General features: G+C 41.3%; 1 protein-coding gene across 2 annotated transcripts in view; it reads right to left on the bottom strand.

The window, feature by feature from the left end:
* Positions 1–1,278: 1,278 nt before the first annotated feature.
* The window catches only part of LOC137973203 (KICSTOR complex protein SZT2-like), a 78,064-nt gene continuing 54,984 nt past the window's right edge, over positions 1,279–24,358 (bottom strand). For both annotated transcript variants that reach the window (XM_068819974.1, XM_068819975.1), the window contains exons 42-65: positions 23,706–23,858; positions 22,721–23,095; positions 22,214–22,369; positions 21,015–21,384; positions 20,308–20,490; positions 19,155–19,236; positions 18,306–18,438; positions 17,238–17,273; positions 16,238–16,386; positions 15,754–15,933; positions 15,318–15,398; positions 14,948–15,100; positions 14,383–14,407; positions 13,877–13,950; positions 12,745–12,883; positions 11,754–11,901; positions 11,097–11,256; positions 10,862–10,936; positions 9,245–9,458; positions 7,563–7,994; positions 6,360–6,832; positions 4,553–4,689; positions 3,617–3,755; positions 1,279–2,228 (exon numbers count right to left, since the gene is read on the bottom strand). In XM_068819974.1, coding sequence (XP_068676075.1) covers positions 2,076–2,228; positions 3,617–3,755; positions 4,553–4,689; positions 6,360–6,832; positions 7,563–7,994; positions 9,245–9,458; positions 10,862–10,936; positions 11,097–11,256; positions 11,754–11,901; positions 12,745–12,883; positions 13,877–13,950; positions 14,383–14,407; positions 14,948–15,100; positions 15,318–15,398; positions 15,754–15,933; positions 16,238–16,386; positions 17,238–17,273; positions 18,306–18,438; positions 19,155–19,236; positions 20,308–20,490; positions 21,015–21,384; positions 22,214–22,369; positions 22,721–23,095; positions 23,706–23,858 — 4,220 coding nt within the window. In that variant the 3' untranslated portion in view covers positions 1,279–2,075. The remainder of the gene's footprint in view (positions 2,229–3,616; positions 3,756–4,552; positions 4,690–6,359; positions 6,833–7,562; positions 7,995–9,244; positions 9,459–10,861; positions 10,937–11,096; positions 11,257–11,753; positions 11,902–12,744; positions 12,884–13,876; positions 13,951–14,382; positions 14,408–14,947; positions 15,101–15,317; positions 15,399–15,753; positions 15,934–16,237; positions 16,387–17,237; positions 17,274–18,305; positions 18,439–19,154; positions 19,237–20,307; positions 20,491–21,014; positions 21,385–22,213; positions 22,370–22,720; positions 23,096–23,705; positions 23,859–24,358) is intronic.

The following is a 24,358-nucleotide window of genomic DNA, read 5'->3' as shown; positions in this document are numbered from 1 at the left end:
ATTGACAAGTGATTAAATTGTTTTCTAGTGGAATTTGAAGTCACGTGATCGAGAATAAACCATGAAGAGTAGTTAACTTAGTAAGCTGGCCTCGGGATAGAAACTGTCGATGACCTTCCTTTGACATTATCCTCTTGCTATTCTTGTGGAAACAGCTACTGCATCACTCACTCACGCTAGAAAAGCAATCAGGTCTGTAGGCTGGCAGCCTCGTTGCCGTCCACAGGCCAGGTCACAAAGTAAATATCTCTAAAATGGCCGACTTACTTTGTCTGAACAAAAAACAATTACTCGTATTCATACTCGTACTCATATTTAAAACTATTCGCACTCTAAAACATATGATCAACTGTAAACTAAATGCGCTGGTGCATCGACCCTCTTCAGTGTGCGAACGTCAGTGACATTCGATACAACACGCTAGATGGTTTCACATGTATTTATGTGGTAAAGAAATCACAGAATAGCGCTTACCTACAGATCGCAACTCCATTAACCATTAATTCCTCCGGCATATTTGTCATCGAGTTTAGGTGGGAACCAGAAAATAGCAACAATTTCGCGCACCTCCGACCTAGCTTGCACCCTGAGAGGCGTACAAGTGTTTCGCAAGAATTTGCGAAATTACGCACGAAAGAAAAATAAGACAAGCGATTGCACGCACGAGATCAGTACGTGATGCACGCCTGGGCGCAATTTTTTTGCCAAATTCAACGCGTGGAAACTTGATGATTTGCATACTTTGGTAATGATACTCAGATAATCCTAGATAATGATATGGGGTTCAACAGTTTTTCAGAAGTTGCCAAAGAAACAAGTCTACAATAAAACCACCTCAACCACCCTCGAGAGTTTCATTACGAGCCAACAAATCAACTGATACTCCCATACGGTTAGACGTAGCGTAGTTATAACCAAATTATCCAGATAGTACTGTTCGAGAGATCCAAGAAACCTCGAAGATTAGTATGCGGCACTGAATATCTGGAGAAAATCGCTAGGCGTGATATCTCTCAAGTGTACAGACAAGCATTGAATGGTACATTATGACTTTTATAGTACTGTATATGGTGCTAAAGCTACATGGCACGTAACGGCCGACAGCTCAAATAAATGGATGGATGGAAATAGCTCAGTTGGGCCGGGAGAGTGTAAACACAAAAAGCGTCCGAAAGAGATTTCAGGCGTGCCCTAAATTAGCCCAAGTCCCGTCACGCTATTTCGTCATGTTACTAAAATCAAGTAAGCAAAAATAAAAAAACAAGATACCACTTATTTGATGTAGACTTTATTATGAATTGTTTTCTCAAAACCTCTCTCAAAACCAGTTATCATTTTTATTTACAGCTATCTACAAATTCATCAAAATTGTGTTTATTGTCTCTAAAAACCCCTTCAATGGGATTGGTGAATTGAGCCATGATAAGCCGGTGACGGGAATGAACAATTAGTAAACATCTGGCGCTGAGGAAAATGATGACGAAGACGATAACAATCATTATTACATTTTCAAGGTACGATAACATTGAATGGTTGTCAAATGAGTATCAATGAACGACAAAAAAAAAAAAACAACCAGGTTTGTAGTCCCTCTAGATATACCATGTGGTCGCCCATTTCAGTCAAGCAAGTCAGCTAAGGGAAGAGAAGGATGCGTGACTGAAGCTGACGATTGATTAGTCAATGACGAATCCATAAACAGGTTATAGAGTGCAATTTAGTTATAGAGTGTAACTTTGTTGATTTCCTATACTTAGCAAACATTGTGCTTCAGCATTCTAAGCGCAGAAGGTAGACTTAAAAGCATCCATTAATTTATGTTGGAAATGTTCCTTTTTGTAATTTAAACTCTGCCAAACGAAAGGCATATTAATATCATTCTATCTTGTCTATAGATTTGACTGACACAAAGGAGAGAAACGTTTTTTGAAAAATAATTCTAAGCTTCCTAACGCCTAACTCCTTCAAATCCACTTTAAATTCATTAATTCATAGAAGTCTTGCAAAGGAAAAACCATTTTCCTTGAACGAGCACATTCACTACGTTTGAGCTCAATTTGTCACTGATTGTCTCCTTAAGAAGGAAGTAACCTCGTCCACAGATGATAGCACACAGCATTGATCACACTGTACACGTGACTCCTAATCTTCTTGTTAAGCAAGACGGACCCTCGGGATGTCCCGCTGTCGTCAGAAGGAGGGTCTTCACGAAAAATAACTGACATATCCTACATAACAAAGAAAGATAGTCTAAGACGCCTGTTCCTACGTGGGTAAACCCGGACAAAATGACAAGCAACAGGGCTAAGAACATTAAATGGGGCATCACATCCCCAACTCTTTGAGACCAGTGCGGGTTGGTTGATTTAGTTTCTCTTTATCATAGCAACAGTAAATTGAACAGAAAGGAAATACAGGGGAAAACAGTGTGAAGAATAGGAATACTGATACTCTATAATTAACTGTTATACACATGGGGACAGATGATTCATCGCCATTACCTGATAAGTTGAAAATGTGTTAGCATTCGAAATTGTCATAAGGAAGGTAGCACTTTTCCACAGATTCTTTACGACGATAAGGTTTCGTCCGGCTAGAATTACCCTGCAGAGTATGCGTTTCTTGGGAGGCAGCCGCCATTTTGAAAGCACACAGCCGGTAAAGGATAGGGACGAGGGGCGCGGGAAGGGGCCACCACCATTTCATACTGTCCTCCTCTCACTGAGTGCAATTTTCTTGACTCGCCTCAAGCCTCTATTAGTCTCGCTATCCAAGATGTCGACGGATAATTCTTACCAAAACAAAAATACGCCTGCTTTGCAGGTTAGGCTAGAATTTGAATCAACGATCTTCCTAACAGCAGATTTGCTTGGGATAACCACAGGTAGCCCAAACTCACCTCTGTCAAAAGTGTTTTTCAAGGAAATTCGTGGAAAAAATAATGATACATAACTCAAAAAGCTCAAATTTTCGGGGTTAATCAATAAAGGAAATCAGATTACATTTTGTTCCGGTCCAAATAAACGTCCATGATTTAATCGCGAAAACTATTGTATGCTAATTGCAATGACCTGTGTCATAACAGCTCGTTGGACAGTGAACGTTTTCATTGCCATGGTAAGCGGACCAGGAAGCCACTTTGACATCCGGTTTACTTCTGCTCTTTGACTGGTACTTATGAAGACATCCACGAAGAGATGTAGTTTTTTAATGTTGACTTCGGGATAATCGGAAAAACATACGAGTGCTCCTTCGGAATCGACGTCGTTCCGATGACTAGTTCGGATACTCTACGACTGAGCTATCGGAGACTCGTGTGGGAAGGAAAGTCTCTTCATATAAGCAAATAAAATAGAACTGATGTGAACCATAGATGGTGTGAAAAGCAAACCCTGTTTTTTTCTGCTTTTATAAGAAGCAGAAGCCTGCCCTTTGCCGTGTCATGTAAATGCAATGCAAAATCTCTCAATTAGTAACATTTCACTGTACTCCTCTTGAAAACAGTTCTGGCCCTCGTAACGTGAGTTTGGACTGACTGTGGGATACCTGGGCGACAATATTACAGTAGCCACTCAACTTAAATCGCTGTGATAAAAGAGTTTATAGCTTCACTTACCGCAGTGTCGTGGTGTTCATCAACATGAATCAGAATAAGCATGTCAGTATTGTTAGCATTCAGAATCACCAAGTAGTGAACTTTATTGTCTTCTGAAGTAAATAAACGATGGGTATCGGGGAACTTGGCGATGACCACACTAAAAAACACAAAGAAAATATCATGAAATGAATCTAAGGAATGAAAATTAAACTTTACCTCTGTTACCAAATAACCAAGAGCTACCTTGCAACAACCGACCCCGATCTGTACGCGACATACGCAATAAGGACGTCAGTGTTGCACCACGATTATAAAATTGAGGCGAAGCTGACAGCAAATATTGTACACTTCTTATTCACCGTCAGCAGAGTGTTGATATTCGTTGATTATCCTTGTTGTACAAGACAATTGAAAGGAGAAATCAGACTTTTATCAGCAGTTCCAGCCAATGTTGCTTATGAACCATTTATGTACAAATAGCGGCATTTGGAATGATGATCAAAGTCTCATTTGTAGATGGACTGAGCCAATCATAAGGAAAAGATAATACTGGCACACGCGGGAAAACGCGAGAGAACCAATCACAGTTCGTTTTGCACTATCTCCGATGGACTGAGAAATGAGGTGCGGGATTTTTAAGCCAATCTCCACGCGTTATAATACAATCCAAGTAATTGCGACTTAACAAATCAAATGTGGTTCAGCGTTGTTTGTACTCTTATCGACAACGATATTAGTTATAACAGTGGTCAAAAATGTTGCGTTGTCTCTAAAATGAGCGTTTCTGATTGGTTATTACATTTGCGTGACACGTTGACGCGACCAGCGTTGTCTAGATTCCCGTCGACATCGGCAAATTAGCCAATCAGATTGCGACATTTACAAGAAATTGTGGCAAAAACAAATTTCGTCAATATAAGAGAATGACAACCGTAGGGCTTTGATAATTCTCACCGAAAAAGACTGAGGTACCATGAAGCTCCCATGGATAGCAGAGGAATAAGTTGAGGGTCTTCATCCCGCAAAGATTTGCTCACAACAACAGATAGGAGCAGTTTGAATTCTTCAAAACTAAGGCGGGGACTTGATTTCTGTAAGCAACAAAGGTAAAAGGTAAAATTGTAAACAAAATGTCACAAGTGGAATAACGTTTGCAGGAAACATGACACGTGTTTCTTAGTTGGAGTATAAATAATCACGATGCTGTGTAATCTGAGTAAGTGTTAAGAACTAATATTTAGAAAGAAGGACAGTAGCAGTACACTCCATCATTTACGCTCCCATCAATAACATTCCTCAATGTGATAGCCTTGCATAGCTCGGACTGACTTTTCAGCCTAACTGTAAATTTAGCGACCACGTCAGACTCAAGCTTACAAAAGCTAACACTTCACATTCTCAGAACTCTACGAATGGAACTCTTTCGCCAGAAAGAAATAGATCTTGTGTTTAAAACTCTACTTCTTCAAATTTTGATATATGGTCTCCCTGTGTATGGCGCTTCTCATTCTGATCTTGGTGGTAGGAAGCGAGCGTTCTCACCACTCCGCTAGCCCTGCTCTTCCGTAGCTGTTTGAAGTTTTCACCCTTGCAAAGGAGCATTCGCGATCGGGTTTTTCCGAGTATCCCCGATTCACCATCGAAAAATACATCTCTTCATTTCCTTCACCTGGATTAATAGATGCCATTTCCTTCATTACGAAAATGAGATTGTTTAAGTGCTATTATGACGAAATTCGCATCTTTTCTATCTAAGCCATTTTAAGACATAAACATATAGTCTGTACGAGGAGAAGAATGCTTTTTACTATTTTCAAATATCTTTTTTTGCTCCAGAGATATTCGAGTTTCTAAAATGTGCAAATTAGCCAAGTGATGACGTCATAACCTCAACCGAATTTTGATCAAATACGATGATAAAATATATCTCAGCCAATTTGTATCAGAAATGCTTGATTCTTCGCAGTAAGATCCTAGCATAGCACTTTGTTACCATGGCAACATACTGGGTTCCAGACCTCCCTGTTATTAGAGGCTTTGCTGGCCACCTTTGGCGTTCTACTTTGATATTTGCATGATCCTGCAGGCATATAGATATGTTAGGTCGAGTTTATGGCCTTGTTAAATGCTCTTCTAGTTTAAGATCACCAAAAATATTGAACTCAGTTTGGAGGGGACTGGAAAAGAGTGAGTTGCCATGGGAACCAATTTCTTCCTAGCCGTTGGTGTGTTGCCTGTGGAACTATTAGCCTACCAAGTTTCAATCGTCTCTGATGCAAATTGACCCAGATAGCGCAATGAATATTCTTGATGTTATACAGGGTTGAGTGAATGGCAGTCCTCTCATTGGCATCTTTTTCACATTTTTCAAACTTAAATATCTCCGGAACCAACGCAGATATTTCCAAACATTAAACGTGGTTTTTAATCTTTCCTGGAATTCTATGTGATAAACCTAAAAATTAAAGGGATACAATTTTGATCATAGTAGCACTTTAAGAGGTTATGAGTGTTTCGCTTTAGTTATGATTCGACCGTCCAACTTTTGTGACTCTACTTTGAAAATAATAGGATCAGTGACAACATTTGCTGCAGCGAATCAGTCAAAGGCTACTGCTCCCCAAAATGATAAGTGAATCGCTAAAATCTGATGCAACTAAGTTTGTAAGGCACATTTTGCTGCCATAAGTTGGTATTGGGAAATGCCACCAATGGGTTATGAGGTTGGCGATGTTACGATGCCATTGATTAAACCACTAACCTGATCAGAGGCAAGAATAACACCTTCGATTGCTTTCATCCACTTCAGCTTCACACTAAGGTCTGACCCAGACCTCCTGACTTCACTCCGTCGCCTGCCTCTTTTTCCAACATCTTTTTCTTCCTCCACAGTACCTCCTACGAGCAAGCGATGCCACAGCAAGTCCCGATTGCAATGGGACTGGGCACGACAGACGACGTGCACCAAATAATCATGCGCAAGGTTGAAAGCTGCGTTCAACAATTTTGTTTCACGTTGAGATTCATTGTTAACTGCACTTTGCTCCACAATGTGTTCTTCTGAAAGCGATGACGTCAGGTTGGAATACTGGAGACTACTGTCGCTACCTAAGAGGAACAGAGAATGGGGCGAGGAGGCAGAACGATGAAACTCTCCAGGGGAGGGTGGTGTCATAAATTCGGAAAAATGACCACCAGTGGCTGTACTGGGTAGATTGAAGCGAACGCGTGACACTGAAAGGAAAAAAGAAGATATCAAGATGTAATGACCGGCTATTTATATTGCCAGCATCTGTTACAATTATTAATGGTTAGTTTACATGGGAAACGCACTCGGGAATCACGCCAGCCCATAGACACTTCAATTAATTCAATAATTAAAAAAAGGCCCGTATGACAAGAGGACGACACTTTGCAATTTATAAAGCGAAATGGACTTGAATTTGTGGCCAAATACATACATACATACTATACTTAAATGAAAAAAAAACCATAGGGCATTTTCACGGCCAATAAAACAAATCAATGATCCAAAAGAACAGAACAACTTTTTTAAGAATCGCAACTGACCAAAGGCAAACCAGTTGGCTATTTACATACGCAGCCGAGAAGGGACAACCAGGATCAAACTCGGGATCAAACTCGGGATCTCAAGGCATGCGACTTAATCACTTGGCCACGCTGCCTTGAAATCCAGTCGTTGGTCAGAGAGGGATTTAAACCCGGCGCAATTGCATTTTTGCATACCATTATCCTAACCACTGGACTACCCCTCCCCCCCCCCCCCACCTCACCAGTTGAGATTACGGATACAAAGCACTAAGACAAACAACTGAAACACGCTGGAACTACAAGTTCAATTCAAACTAATCTCAAAAACGAACAACCTCTCAGACAACCAGCCAATTAACGCGGACAACAAAAAATCACAAACGTTATTTCAAAAACTCCATTTATAACTCACCCTTTTCCTGCTCAGTAACTCCACTTTCTGGAAGGGACCCCTTCCTTGCTCCATTCATACTGGATAATGAACTAGAAGATGGCGACTTCTTCCGCAACCAGTCTAGCGTCAGCTTAGGAAACAAATCTCGGCGACTGGTCATCAATACAACATACGCCATGCACACAACACCCTCTTCAGGAGAATCCTTTACAGTGACAACAAATGTTATATCGTACTCATTATTCTCTCGGAGAATGTCAGAAGGCCTCGCTTCTGCATTCTGTTCTAGAGTAAGCACACTCTGCGTGCCTAGTAGCACGTGCTGGGGAATTCCAATGGGCGCTGTTTCCAGGTACAGTGTGGAGAAGTCGTACTTGTCAGCATTTTTCACCAAGTAGTTAAACACAGCCTGAGGCGTAATGCCTGGATCGCATGGCACTGCAATTTCTCCTAAAAGAAAAATAAACGAAGTGTTGTTGAAAAGATCAAGCATTCACTTAAATTAGCTCAAACAGTACGAAGTCCAAGAAAACACTGGTAAGACAATTTCAGACCCAGCAGTAACCAAGGCTGGAAAATTGTCACGTGAACACTGATTAATCTTAGCCTACCTCCCACGGGTCTCCTATAGCGCAGTGGCACTTACTATAACGTCCATTAAGGGATGTTGATGTTGAGTCGGGGAGCCTCGGAAACTCCGAGAACAGACGTTTTACCCGATAACTAGTTCGGATGCTCTACGTCGGAGCTATAGTAGACTCGGGGGAACCTCAGATTTCGAAGGTAGTCCTGTTCACCTACGCTACTAAATAGTATACAACTGTGACAATCCACATTTTCTTTCAGGTCCCAGTTTTTCAAAGGCCGGATACCTTTACACGGTGGATAAGTCGATTTATTGTATCTCTCACTGAGTACGCGCGCTGTGATTGGTCAATTTTGAGGGCTGTATTCTACAGGACGGCCCGCTGTCGGCCGCTAGTTTTCTTTCCCGCGCGCCGTATTAACCTCAGTGATATAATAAATATCTTACTAACCTCGTTTTCCCGGTCCGTACTGTAAGTTACCGATCCTCGTTTTTTCCCGTTGATTTATGGCCCGCGCGCTTCGCGCTTGGACCTAAATCAACGGGAAAAAATCTCGGTCCGTAACTTACAGTACGGACCTCGAACTCGGTTAGTAAGAGGTTTATCCGACACTTTCAATCTCTGCGGAGATTTAAGTATTTGTTCAAGTAATAGTGAAAATAAAATATACACTCCAAGCAAATGTTTGGAAAGACCTGTACGGAATTCTTTGCTAACGTAACGTTTCACGTTTTACTTGGATAGCGGCTTATCCACTGGATAAAGTTATCCGGGCTTTGAACAACTAGGGACAGATTTTTACCGTTTTGCAGTCCGCAAAGCTATCAATGCATCCGAGCATATTGGATGCAATGATAACATTGCAGGCTACTTCGGATGCAATGTCATAATTGCATCCGAACTAGTAATCGGAAGTTCGTAGGCTCGACTCCTGCAACAGAGCACTGGGATTTTTCATTTCCGGGGGTAAACATTTCACCATCTCCTTCATTCCACGCGCACAATCGCTAAAACGACACATTTAACGGGGTTGGGTAAACATTTCACCATCTCCCCCACGTAAGTCCAAAATATATTCTGTAAACGATTATGCACGTGTAATGACCACTTTACCTTCGCAAACGCGGTTTCTAGCGAACAAAGGACAATGAGGATACTCTTGAAGGAGCCCTTTGAGCATGTCTGTAATAGCGTAACCCCTGTTGAAGATTCGCTGGCTCCCGTTCAAGTACATCTGGGCTTTACACAGATGAAAATCATAGTTGAATGATAGAAGGTGAATGTATTCTCTGTAGCGAGTGCAGTCTTCAACAAACATTCGGCTCATCTGCGACATAACGAGAGGATTGGAAAAAACAGTTTAAGAAATAATTAATACAATGTATTTGGGAAACCTTCATGAACAGGTGTGGCAAGCGATTCTTTGGCAGTGACCGATCCCCTACACCTTTTTTTGTCCAACCAGATTTGGAAAGGGTGCATGTTTGATCACTATCAGATTACTGTAAACAGCGTCACCTCATTCACATAGACGGTGTAAAAAGTATGTGTAATCAATACTCGATCCTGATTCCGAAAAAAGTCCCCTCCTCCCTTCCCATGGGAACAAATGTAAAGAGCTTTTCCGTACACAGAACATAGATCGATCTAATAGATCGAACAGCAACCTAATTGCTGCATGGCAGGAACAATGAAAATGTTTTGCATTAGAAATAACATTTGTTCCCATTGGAAAAAGAATCTATTGTTCCTGCCATTCAACATGGCTGCCGTGCAAAACCTCTATAGCGAATGGGCCATTTCCCAGTTGCTGTTTGCCTCTGGTTCAAAACGAGTCTTGGTGCTAAACCATTCAAATCATGATGAGTTTCAGTTTGCATGAAAATACACCACTCATTTCCATTTGAATGGTTGTGCAACGGGACTCGCTTGAAACCGAGGCAATCAGCAACTCGGAAACGGGCTCATTGTCCTACGTTTCTATGACCTGCACAGGTGTCGTCTATGAAATCATTAAATGTGACGTCCGGTTTTCCCCTCTCCTCAAAAACATTTGCAGGCATAGCTCAGTTGGCTAGTGCGCGGCTTTCGGAGCAAGGGGTCCCTAGTTCAATCCTCAGTGACTTCAACGTCTGTTTCCACTTTCCTGTGATCCGTGTAGTTATATCTTTAAATATCCGTGAAACGGAGCACTGACAGAGGGAGGGGGTAAAGGGTGCACCGTCAGCTTCCATTGATACCAGCCTCGTAGCTGAAGGAACTACCGACGTTAAGTAAATTGACTTTACTTTTATCAAGTTGTCGAAACATCAGCCTATCCACAGCACAAGACACACTTCTTCCTTAGGAACGTGTTAACTCGAGGGAGCCTTCAGCATGTTAAGATATAATCGCAGATCTAAACAATTTACATGATAGAAATTACCTGAGGGCGTATGCTATATTTTGTTATTGGTTTAAAATCTTGGGTGCCAAAAACCAAGACCAAACGCGACTTAAATTGCACGAGCACATTTCCCGCTGCATTTAATGATTGGCTGTAGTTTTACGCGTCACTTTTTCAAGCAATGACAAACACAACCAAGTCTAATCATGACTTGAATTGTACGCGCGCCTTTTCCCGCACTTTGAACGAATGTAGTTCATTCGGGTTCTAATTGGCTCATCGTGTTGTTTAAGTCTGTTGCGACTGGTCGGAATGGTTGGTTCTTTTGGACACTCAATCATCACCTGTACGCTAGCGGTTTTGCCTGAGGGTATCTGCGAGCATCCAAGGGAATACAGCCGGACCACGAAGAAACACCCCTAAACAAACAAACAAACAAACAAATCGATCAAGGCGAGAATTTTAAAGAAAGTATGTCGTTGTGCGTCCCCACAAACGGAACTGATAAAAATAATCAGCAAAGAGAAAGCCCCTCAAGTATGACTTGGATTTTGTTATGGTACTGAAGTCAAACCTCACTTGAAAGACAAGTTCCAGCAGCATAATCCCTCCAGGCGATGCCCTTTGCAAGTAACAAAGATGATTCTCTTTTCGGTCTTTGGAAAAGTGTTCTTTCCTTGCATCACCCACACTAGAATCTTTCCGCGGCTTGGCACCGACGGCTGAACGACCCATATGCCTGAAGAACAAGCGATTGTCTTCTTTGAGAAGAAGCAAAACCAGTTGGAAAAATAATCAATTATTTCGAAGAATAAAAGGCAGGATAATCTATGAGGTCGGTCAAACAGATAGAGCAGATCAGATCAAGTCGGTATATATTCTCCGAAACGGGGGATTAATCTCAATAAATCCCCATCGATAGTTCCATTTTCAAATCTTCAACGCCGTGCCCCGTCCGCAGTGCCCTATTAAGGTCACAGTAGCAAGGAAGCACGTGGATCAGACCAAGACTTTGAGTCAGTTCAACGCTAAACGGGTCTGTATGAAAAAGAAAGGGTTGTTGAACAAAATGTGTGAATGGCAACAATTGCCATTGGTAACACCTAGAGAACATAAAATAAAGATAAGACAAAGAGAAACAAAACGAAACAACAGCACTGAAGCTGGCATGAAGAGAAGGCGATAGTGCGTCATAGACACCTCCTTCGCCGTTTGTTGTCCATTTTCGCTCTATACCTTCGACTGGGCTTAGGTGACTGGGGCCGGGTCGGAACCACAATGAACTGCAGTGACTGCATGTATTGCTTGTACTGTTGGATATAGGCTGATTTTAAGTCCTGATGCCACACCTCTTCCTGTGGACGAGTCTCCTCTTCATTCAGTCCTGCAGGAAAAACGAATGTAAATCAGCTCTTAATTCAACTACAGAAACTTGGTAGTATTAACGGATCAAGTGAAGCTATGATCCTCGCAGTTATGAACGCAATTTTAGCAATTGCGAAGAGAAGCCTGAAAAATTCAGTACGTCATCGGGGTTTGAACCCGTGACCTCGCGATGCCAGTGCGACGCTCTAACCAACTGAGCTATGAAGCTACTGATGTTAGGAGCTGGTCATTTGTGGGTTCAAATGTTCCCATGATGAATGAGTCAACGAACGAGATGATACATGAAATGAATCATATATTGAACTGGGGATATGAAATCAAGTGAAGCTATGATCCTCGCAGTTATGAACGCAATTTTAGCAATTGCGTAGTGAAGCCTGAAAAATTCAAGACATCAACGGGGTTTGAACCCGTGAACTCGCGATCCCGGTTGCGACGCTCTAGACAGAGCTAAAGAAACTAGAAAGCTGAAGTTTCGAGCGTTCGCTCTTCTCCAGGGTGGAAAAAGGATAATGGGCTTTAAAGGGATTTTATATGGCATAGTGGAGCAAGCCTATTAGAGTAACGTGAAAACAAGATTGAATTAAAGTAAAAGAGAGGCGTTCATAGATTCCCGCGAATGGTTGGGGCTGCGACTTTATTGTCCGAAATTGTTCCGCTCTCAAGTTATTCTAGATGGTCATCGCTCAACTTCTCGACTGCACTTGTAAATAGCCAACTGGGCTGGCTTGTGCCAGATGGAATTGTGGAAGAGTTGTTGTGTTGTTTATAATTTGTTTCAATGGCCCTGACAAGAGCACAAGAGGACTGAGCTATCAAATAAGTACATATTCATCTTTACCTTCTTCGTTTTTCTCTTCGGTAACGTCTTTAGACGCTATGGCAGAACGTTTTCGTCTCCAGTTGGGATGAAACAGTAGAGGTGCTGCGCAGTAATGAATTAGCCTTGACGATCGCTTAAGCGTCTCAATTTTGTCTTCCTGTAGAACCAAAATAAGTTCACCCAGAGTTAACTTTCACTTGAAACTCGCTAGTTGTCTCAACAATTTTAGCCGCAAATTCGGCTCCTCTGCAATTGAGGAGGCGCTATGAAAGGCGCTACGGAAACCTATAGTAAAAGTGAACCAACTGTCAAGTGTCGCCGCATACAAATCGCTGTGCAAATCTTCACAATTTCTTCGCGAAGGTTCCAACACCGTGCAAAACAGCTTGACGACTGGTTATTTCGTCACACTGAAGCCTTTCCAGCTAATCCAGTTAGGTGGCCGCACACTTCTAGCGATAGCGTACTATACTGGCGACTAAATACAATACCCCGCTAACAACGTGTGCGTTCTCAAACTCCTTAATTCACGAGAAAACGTTTTGATATGACATAAAAGGCCTTTCTCGAACAATCCGTTCATACCATTTTTAAAGGACATCGTTGCCCTTTCTGTTCTTGAGATAATCAATCGTTTATTCCACCGTAGACTGGATTATCTCTTACGAGATCTGACTTCATTTTCTCACTATGTCGTATAATCAATGGATTCCAGCTGACGCATAGGGTGGAGCACTTCCTTTTATAGCGCCACTTCATAGCAAAGAATGGAGACCTAGGCATTTGAAGGGTATGTTAATTGAAGAGAATTATATCTCGCTTGCGGTTTACGGCGAAATAAATGACTGAATATCTCGACAAATGGGTCGAGCCTATGACCCCCCTATTACTAGTTTGGATGCTCTGCCAATGAGCTGCAAAAGCTTATGAAAGCTCGGCCATCAAACTATAGGTTCAGATGAAATTTGTCCCCGCGAATTTTTTTTTTTAAGCAGGTAAATGTTTACTTTTGGAACTTCTTCGCCTGGCAGAGGTTCACAGAAAGAAACAAGCTAAAACAAATACGTTTCATTAATTTTGGGAGACAGAAAAGTTACTGCCAGGAATTGCCGTTTCTAGAAAAGGTGGTTTTCATTTTCTTGATACTCACACTGATCTGAACATATGGAGGTGTACGCTGCCACATAAGGTAAAGATCATCCAAAGTCTGCTCTAGAATGGCCTCTGAAAAGACAACAAATTACTTCATTTTTATACTTCTTTTATTACTGTAGTCTTGTTTATTTATTGAGCAAAGTTCAAACGGCTTAAGGGCGGTTTTCTTTTGTCAGACCTGGCCAGCCAGACCCGTCAGTTTGCAAAGAAAATGCAACAATTTGAGGGAACACTTGCATTCTTCTGGAGGAGTACATAACATCCTCGAAGTGCGTTAAATTTGAAGGCGTTATAGAGTTAGTCCTTCCAAATGTCTGGTCTGCTGTCAGTTCTGTCAAATGGAAAGCGCCATAAGTTATCTTGATAAACAGCTTCAGCCAACCGAGAGGGCAAAATCGGGCAGCTTCGTTTTAAACCTTAATGTATAAACGACTACTCCCTTCAGTTTTCAGAAGATGACTTGACAGTTTACTGGACTTGAAACAGAAGTTGCGCACTTACTCTTTATCTGCACGAAACGAATTTCCTGAAAAAAGGAAAAAGAAACGAGTCATTTTCGCAACGAAAAATGAAAAGATTGATTTAACTATTAAGCAGCCTCTGAGACAAATGCATGCTAATCATAATAATATAATCTACATCGTCATTTCCATCACCATCATCATCGCCATAGTTGTCGTCATCGTCATCGTCATCGTCATCGTCATCGTCATCGTCATCGTCATAATCATCATCATCATCATCATCACCAGTACCACCATCACTGGCATCTCGAGCAACGGACGGACGTCGAGAAGTTTCCTTTATCCCGTATTGACGCGAAGCTACCTGTACCACTCAATTTCATATATCAAACAGACGATTTTCTCGAAAACGTGGGTGCAATCACTGCCAAAACAAAGGAAAACTTTCGGTTGCCTTCCATTGCTATAAGACGTTTTTATTCCGATGTCACCATCACAATGGACTTGTAATTATCACGCTCAGAAATATTCTAACACTAAACTACAAACAGAATACGCGCAAAACATAAGCTCCAAACTGGACACAACAGTGAAGCAATTACCTGAAACTGGTACCCATGCCTCTTAACAAGGTCTCGATTGTGAAAATACGTTGCACGATAAAGAGGCTTCGGAGGTGTCACATCGCGGAGGACTTCATCAAAGACGAGAATGTTTGGAGATGGCGGCAGTTGTCTTTGCAAGGCCCGCTCTCGCTGTAAGAATATGATAACCAAATTAAAACCAACGACTAAAATTTAAACTAACTAACCAACTAGCGGGCTTAGTATTCAAACAGGGCTACCCAAGTACCTTACTAATCATCTATTTAACTAACTCAGCAACTAACTACGTAACCAACTGACTGACTGACAGACTGACAAATTCAATAAAAATGAGAGTAAAAAGCAATCGCAAATTGGTCTTACTTACATCACGAGAGGGTGGCCCGGGACAGCTAATCAGAGACATCACATCTTTATCATTGGCAGACAAACAAAACGGGTTCATGTCCTTTTGAAGATAATATCAACGCATAGCATTAGTTACGTGAGCGCTCGCTTGTGCAGGTTACCGTTTAATCGCTAGATGCGCTTCGTGCGTATTCACTATGGTTTTTTTTAGCGTCTTTGTTTGATCTTTCTGTGTTTTCGTTTGGGCCTCTTTACCCACGAGCATAACCTTCGCATTTTATAGTTTTTTTAATTGAAAAGCTTGTTTCTTGTGTCTATGGACGGCTTGCGTCACGAGTGAATTCCTCTGTGTTATCATATGCGCGTTAGTGTATTGGAAACGCGCAGTGCATTTATTAATGGGTCGTCTGCTTTGCATGAGTCCTTGTATGACAGAGAGAGAAAAATCCAAGTACCTTCCCCTCCTTTCCTTTGTTGATGTCTGCAAAAAGTGTATGGTGGAACAAACCCAATTTCTGGCTCAGAAGACAAGAGGTCAGATGGCAACGGGCGTTACTCCAATTTAACAAGCGATGCAACTGTTTGTCAAAGGTCTGGTTCAAATCTGCAGCCCAGTTGTACGTAAAAGCAATTACCTATTACGAGAAAGAAACAGCAATTCATGAATGAAAAGATAAAATAGCTACGAGCAAGCGAAAGAGCCTGCAAAACGTCTGGCAGCTGGCAACTCTCAAAAAGTCGTCGAGAAATAAAAACGCTCCCACGCACTCCTCCCTCGTAATATCTTGATTTGCACTCTGCCACAATCGTGGTTTTGCTACCTGGCCTATCGATCAGAGAGAGGCTGGTGGTTTCATTAAGTTGATACAAGCCTAAATAGGTCAGGTCATCACAGAGAAAACAACAATTCAAAGTCCACCAAATTTTCAAGGAACTTACATCTCTGTCCAATACGGTGACAAGTAAAAACTTTTGTCTAGGGACCCCTCCCACGGACAGACTAGCTAAAGAGGTTGTATCCGAAAAAGTCCTTCCTGGTGTTGGTGCATTGGAATCCAGCGGCTTAAAACGCTGCAGAGCTGGACGTACTAAAATGAAAAGGAGAAAAAAAAAAGTAACGTTGAGAACATCTTCGTCCTTAGAGATAGAGTCTTTCCGAAAGACTTGATCGGACCGAGTCAGTCAATACCGAGAACAGCCAGCTCTAGCCTCCAGCTGCGCGCGGCGGAAAGGGTTAACATTCTTCCCATCTCTCATTGGTTTTTGTCGGATTTCATGGATTTTGCCTTTTTTCCAAGTATGAACAGGCCATCTTTCACATTTCTAAATTTATGTTTTCTCTTTTCTACGTCCTTCTTGCACGCGTTCTAGAAAATTCGTGCCTAATCGGTGTGGAACGTCTCTTTTTAGGACTTTTCTTTGCAATCGTAATGATTTCCCTTGGAACAGTCCCGCTGTATCTTTTTGTAGGACTCAACATTATTCAAACTACAATCCTGAACTGAATTCGACTTGATGTCAAATGAGTAATCGTGAAGGACAGCTCCCCTTCACCGACAGTCGGCCGACAGACTACCGACAGACTACCGACAAGTAATCAACAGGTTAGCGACAGGGCTTAAAATAAGAAAAACCAAGAATAGAGCTTCCAGAGATTTGGCAAACCATTTTGTCTCTCACCATGTCGTTCGAAGTCAGAGGGACCCTACGGAGTTCTCTAGATACATCTGATAAGGACGTTCAGGAAAAGGGCGAGAATTTATCATACAGGACATGAAACTCGTCATGCTGAATTTCTGGACATATCTAGCGGAACCAGATGGAGATCGTTATCCTTGATATATACTGACCAAAAGGACCGAGACCTCTAGAGATGATAACACATTTAGCATGGAATTACATCCCTTGCAACTGAACAAAGATTCTGAGGAATACGTACTCTTTGGACGAGCATTCGGATCTTCCTGCGATAAATCTGAAAACGACAAGAAAAGGAACCAAAATATGAATAGGAAGACAAAGAACAAGATTTTTTTCGTCAATAAGAGCTGTAAATCGTAACGGAAAATACACTATACGACCCCTGGGGCCCGTTCCTCGAAAGTCCCGAGACTTTTCGGACCTTTTTCGAGTGTCATAACTCCTTGTTTATCTTAAGAACGCAGAGGTTGTTTGCAATTCTTTTGGTTTTTGTTACCTTATAAACGTGTTAAAAGACCAGCTTATCAAACAAGCGGATGGCAGTTTCATAAATGGCTTTTCAGGTCCAAAATGTTATCGGAACTTTAGAGAAACGGGACCCCGATGAGAACCTTCCTGCTTTCATAACAGATTGCTCCTGAAGAGGAGTCGATCTTCTGACCCTCAGATTACTAATTCAAATGCTCTACAACTGAGAACAAAACATTTGATGGAGCTGGGACATTATACTAGGATTGGGTGACATGTGTCTTGAATACTCCTAGGACAGAAAGGTCAAAGGATGGCATTCTCGCAAATGGGACCCAGGGATGGCGCAGTGGTAGGAGAACTCGCCTCCCACTAATGTGTCCTGGGTTCGATTCCCGGAATGGACGTCATAACTGGGTTGAGTTTGTTGGTTCTGTACTCGAGAGGTTTTTCCCTCTCTGCAAACACTAACATTTGCTTCACTGTCTCCCAAAATAGCAGAACACTATTACTCAACTAAACAACATTTGCGACCAATAAATGTCGATGATGATGATGGTGGTATTGTTAAGGAGGTGATGATATTTTGGCCCGGTTAATAAATGAAGAGATAAATACCGTTAAATGCGCTCTTGCAAGTCTAATATCAATATTCCTTTAACGGTGTTGCAACTTTTTATTTTCACTCGATTTCATGTTTTTAACTTGATAATAACGTTAGGATAGCGTTGAAACGTCGTCAATGTTTTTCCAAATCACGTCTTCTACATTCCATTTTTTTTCATTTTTAATAATACCCAAGTAAAAGGAAAAGTTCAAAGTCTGACTTCGCTCATACCTTCCTCTAATCCCATACTTGCTCGCCATTGGTCCACGTTTCGACCAACCACAACAAAGAAATTGGACGAGTGTGGAAGCGGCGCAAACCTTTTGCCGGACCTGTCTGCCGATGATTCATCCACATCTTGAGTCTACGGAAAAAATACACATTAATTCAAGCTGGAAAACGGAGGGAAAACCCTTTTCCCCGTCTTTTTATGGCTTTGCAATAAACCAGACTCTGGAGTAACGTGAACAAAGAAAAAATCTGCATTATAATATTCGATTGTAAAATTAATAAAAAAATTCATGACAGAGCCAAGAGAGACATTATTCATGTCACATATAACTATGTTGTAAATCTCAACATAGTTCAAATGTTACCCTAATAATAGTATTCTTTATCTAAACTACAGAATGGTCATTAAGCAATTAATACTTATTAACCACTAGCTTCTTCGTACATTCATGTCAAGATAGATTTACCGCTCATATGGTATTGAACACATATTGAAAAAGGGAAGTTATACTTTCTGTGATCTTAACACCCGCCTCTGCTTGAATGATCTTTTCAATGGACAGTGAAGGTGAACCGTTGGTTATGATCATAATATGCATTGCACTGGAAATGCAATTCATATTCCAATGGAAAACCGCGAAAACCCTCGGCAGCCCACCAACCCGCTGCATACTCATTGCAAGAATACCCCGAGCGTTAGAACCTAAGCCACCTTCGCAAAAACTCTTTCGTTTACGGAATACATGCCCTTTAGGAAAATTTTATTCCAGTTATTCCGTTAATCCGAACTGGAATACAGGCCAACCCAAACGAAAATACGTTACAGTTTTTGACGTTTATCGGCTATACCTTTAGAGGTTGTCTTGCTGGGAAATAAGGAAAGCACTTGACTTTTACTGAGTCGCCACTTTCTGTTGCCCCAGTGAGATTACTGTTGAGTTAAAATACACAGCATTGTATAACAATGTATTACCAGTCAGCTTAATAACAAGTCCCGAAAACGTGGAGAGTGATTTGATGTTAAGCTTGAATGCTGGAGCTATTGTTCACGGTTATTTCTTTCCTCTTGATTCATTTACTACAATATGGCTGCAAGATTCCACCTTTTAAACCTTATTGATAGTCGTGGTAAACATCTTGGCCTGCTCATTCAAAGGACAAATCGTTCCAAAACAAGTTAAGTGCTTTGTCAACTTTTTATTTGTGAGCACACTTGACTTGAGATTGCCCGTAAATGGAGCCGGAGTTCGCCGGTCTGTCAATTCGTGAGTCATTGAGTCATCAAGTAAGTGAGTCAATGAGTATGTGAGCCAGTCATTCAGTCAGTCAGCAGTCAGTCCTTCAATCATTGAGTCAGCAAGTGAGCCGATGACTGAGTCGGTGAGTGAATCTGTAATTTTACAATGACTGCAAAATTCTCGCAAGCTCATTGGCTAATTTTTATTGCCAATAAGCGGACAGACACATAAATTTATAATTTATGCGATAATGACTCGATATTGCTCGCGTCAGATTGAATAAAATAAAAGTTTCTCGTATTTTTGACTCGCGTTCTTCTCGTGTTTCGACTTAAATTTGACCCCTCTGTCTTTTTGTTATTGTAAAAAAAACGAACTGATGTCAGTTTTTCATGCGTCTGTCCCGTTATTAGCAATGAATTTCGCCATGACATTGTCAAAGTAGTCTGCGGATCCACTCGGCTACAGCTACTTTGACAATGTTATGACGAAATTCATGATCAATAACAGGACAGACGCATGAAAAACTGACATCAATTTGTTAAGTGTATCAGTCACTAAGTAAGTGAGTTGGTCAATGAGTAAGGAGGATAGAACACAAAACATTCACTATACTTTGAAAAACTGAGCCATGAACTTTTCTTTGAAATTTCCCACTTGCCCGTTAATACTTGATAACTTAACAGAAGAAGTCTCATACACGTGTCAAGAACATTATAAGTGACTGGAGGAGCTTAAACCGACTTACAAATAATTGTACTCACCAAGGCGCTTCACGGTATACTTTTGGCTTGAAGTCAGGACAAATCGATGAGATCAGGTTCACAAGCTCAGACAGGAAATGATCTAACGCAAAATTGTTCACCAATTTGCCATCAATGCGATAAACAGATGACACACCCAGATCAAAGAAGAAAGCAAACATATCTTGCCCTAAACCCTGAAGGCTAAAAAAAGGACAGGTGTAAACATTAGGAATTAAGGTTAGAGCCGAATCCTACACGAGACTGAAATTAGCCTTAAAAGATTTCATAAAAATACAATAAAAAGGTTTTCCCCCTAATTCAGTGTTTACGTTTAGGAAGTCGTAACCAAAACATAACACGACTGATCAGTAGTTTTTTTTTTGGTGCTATTTACCATGCAGTACATGTTGGTTTGGGTGTAATGCTATTGTGTGAGTATTCAAATGAAAGCTACTGAGCAGTACTTTCATGTGGTGCTGTTTATTATGATGTACAAGGTGGTTCTAACTTTTGAGTCTTTGGTTGAAATCCTAAAGTGTGACCATTCAAATGAAAGCTACTGAGAAGTACTTTCCTGTGGTGTTGTTTATTATGCTGTACAAGGTGTTTTATATTTCGAGTCTGAGGGTGTAATCCTGAAGTGTGACCATTCAAATATAAGCTACCAAGCAGTACTTTTCTCAGGTGCAGTGTGCTGTATAAGGCCGGTCTCCATCTATTTTTACCTCGGATGAAGTTCTCCTCGTTCTCCATTCTCAAACTGACTCCGTTTCACCCGGGTTTCTTGTTCCTTTTTGCGCTTGGTTTCCATATCCTGCCAAACTGTTTGTCCATCCCAAGCCTGACCAGCACTTACCGATGACAATGTTCGAGACATTTCACGCTTTAATGGCGTTCCTTCCATTTTCGAAGAAAACACAACGTGATCCGACACAGGTGTACCCGGCTGTGAAGTAAATTCTTGGGATTCCTGGATCTCAGCTGCCGTGAAACTCTCGAACGTCCGTTCCACATCAGACGGGGCCTGTACGTTGCCTTGCGCCTTCGAAACTTCGGGCGTTGATTCCAGTTTGAACTGAAAAGGCGTTTCATTACCTTCGAAGGGAAAAAAATGAAGAGGGATAGTCAGGAAATAAACCAAGAGCTCTGAAAGGGAACCTCCAATCTTCCTGCAGAATATGTAAATTTGAATTTATTCGATTTTTTTTTTAAAGTGTTTGTACCAGGAAAACTCAATTTTAAAATCGTTTATTTTCACTTTCAAATTTCGCGGGCGCCGGCATCTTGAATAATCGTGACCTATTGTTCTGACACAAAGAGCTTTGGCGAATAACAATAGAGCCATTGTTACGCGTCACAATTATTCAAGATAGCGGTGCCAACGAAATTTGGAAAACAAAAATAGGCGATTCTAAAACGTATTTATTCTTGGAAAAATATTTAGACTAACTTGGCTGTAAAGGCCATTTCCTGTGATTTAAAGTTTTTTTTTTGTTGAAGCGGAAGTTCTACAAAATAATGTCCTACAAAATACTAGTATGGATGCTCATGACTCTCTGTTGCTGTGTTCATAAGGCTAATTTACCAGAGTTGTCACGATGATAACAAACGAAGCTCAGGAATCCTTCAACTTCAGAGGCCGGTTCCTGAAAGGTGTAATAACTCTATTCCAGAGATAAATGTCCCGGAATAAGGCAAATTTATTATTCCACTATCACGCCATTTTACCATATTTGGTCAAGAGAACGCGCAAAATATGAGACGGTAATACACTGAATTGCTGTACAGTCGATTTTTTACGAAGTACAAGAACGTACAAGTGCCGCTTGCTGCCTAAGCTGACCACTGACAACTTCGTTCGTGGTATCTAAAAATGCATTAATTTTACTTGTGTTCTAACGTTTGCCTTTTGTTAGTACTTTACCTGCCACTTTCAGCTTCTCCTCGTAACCTTCCGCAAGAACAGCTTCCGATTTGAACACTTCATCTTCCAGGGTGCTTTGCCTGGAAACTGGATGTGTAGATGAAACACTTGCTCGCCCGGAAAGGAACGGATTGGTTTGCGTCTTGCATGGGGTCCCTGCGAAAAGGAAATTACCTTACAGTAAACCTATGAAAACGAACTTTTCTGCTACTCTTAAAATCTCCCGTCATCGTCCAAATGCAAGGTTCGTTGCGTAGAGACAAAAAACGATGGACAATTGTGTCTATAATAGTTTTCTTTTGTTTCCGTGGAAAAACAAGGTTACTGATCACGTGAGTGAACTCGATTGCCGGATCGATTTTAGTTTTCAATACATGTCCCATCCTAGAATGCATAATAGAAAGGGATGAAGACATAATGAAGTTTGCCTTTGTTTTCCATTCTTAGCGTGAGCTACAGTTAAGACAAAAATTAAATAAACACAATGAAAACTTTGAATATGCCTACCTGTGGACCCGGATGACATGGTGTTCTCCGTCGACGATGTTTGTCGATGCCCTCCCGATGAAACCTTCCTTCCTCGGAACCCAGCGTGACTGTAAAAATCTAGTCTGCGCTTTGAGGACCTTTCAGTTGCTGCAGGGCTTTTTGGTGTGAGAGTCTTTTCCAAACAAGGCTCAGAACAAGACCTTGGACGTGTTATCCGCTGAGTTTTACAGTACTTGTCGGGGACTTTTGACAACGGCGCAGTCAACAGGTAGTATTCCGCCAAAAGGTCGCAAAGCGCATGTCTTAAGCTGAGTTTCAGGCGACCAGAGAGTTGTTCGACGCCTATGTCACCACGCTCCCAGATGGCAAACTGGACCATGATGTCATCCTCAGCTTGAAAGCATTACGCAATAATAAATGAATTTCAAGTGAAAAAAACAACAACAACTTTCGCCCACATTGCACAACCAATTATGAGATATCTTCTACCATATTAACATACATACTCTCCTAACGGCCCTCATAGGTTATGTACGGTGCAAGGTGTTACGGCGGGTCTAAAGCAGAGGTCACGGGTCACAGGTCATTGTACTTGCAACTGTGCTACAGATAAATAAAGAACACAAAAGTGTCTCCTGACCCTAATCATTCTGCAAAAATGTTGTTTCAGGTCTAGGGAAAACTTTTGGTTTCGTTGGTCATCAGTGGAGCAGGGACTTCTAGTCTTGACCTGTGGAATGTGACCTGTGTTTTAGACCCGCCAATCTAGTGACCTAGTCGAGCCTATGGACTTCTGATTACTAGCATAGCCATTTCCTGTTCGAAGACTCGGTTGTTTCGTAATCTCTTCAACGAGGTACTGGATTCTAATTAAAAGAGCAAACTGTAGAGTTAAGCAGATATTGACATTTGTGTGAACTTACAGAAATTCGCCGGAAAGCAGAACTTTCTTCGAAGCTTATTACTGGTATAGCAACGCTCTCTATGCCGGTTAGACCCTTACCAAGTTTATTCTTATCCTTGCATATGAGCACTTCAGTGAACTGTTCAAAGTTCTCCAACTCGCCAACATACTCACTGCAGGCTGTTTTACCACATGGGATGTAGATATATCCACCACGTGAATTTAGAACTGATACCGAAATACAAGCCAAACCTACGAAAAAAAGAAGCTATGATGTGAAATTGCGGGAGCGTCACGTTATTAAGTTTATTTGAAAGACTGCATTTGCATGAGCGAATATCCAAAAAGGTAAAGTTAAGATAAAGTTGATCTTTCGCCGTGTATTTTAAACATCATATCAATTGTTCCGAGATGTCCAAAGTCTTTTTAAAGTATGTAACCGAAGTACAGTATTAATCAATTAATGAGTACAGATAACACAGATATGTGATTTCCACAATACGTCATCGCTGTCATGTTGGTGGACGAAAATAAAAGATCTCTCATCAGCTTCTTTTGTTTGTTCACCAGCAATTTTGCATTACCTCATTGTCGCATCGGTTTCAAGAGATTGGTTACCCACAAGATCAATGACCTTGAGTTTAAACCGAAACACAAGAAATTGTTTGCATAGGAATTAAGTTCAATCTTTAGAACAACATGGCTGCCTTTCATTTGTTTAGGAACAGCTGTCACAGTAGATGACAGGCCCA

Source organism: Montipora foliosa, chromosome 10 (genome assembly GCF_036669935.1).
Source record: "Montipora foliosa isolate CH-2021 chromosome 10, ASM3666993v2, whole genome shotgun sequence".
Lineage (NCBI taxonomy): Eukaryota > Metazoa > Cnidaria > Anthozoa > Scleractinia > Acroporidae > Montipora > Montipora foliosa.
This window is presented reverse-complemented; position numbering and strand designations above follow the sequence as displayed.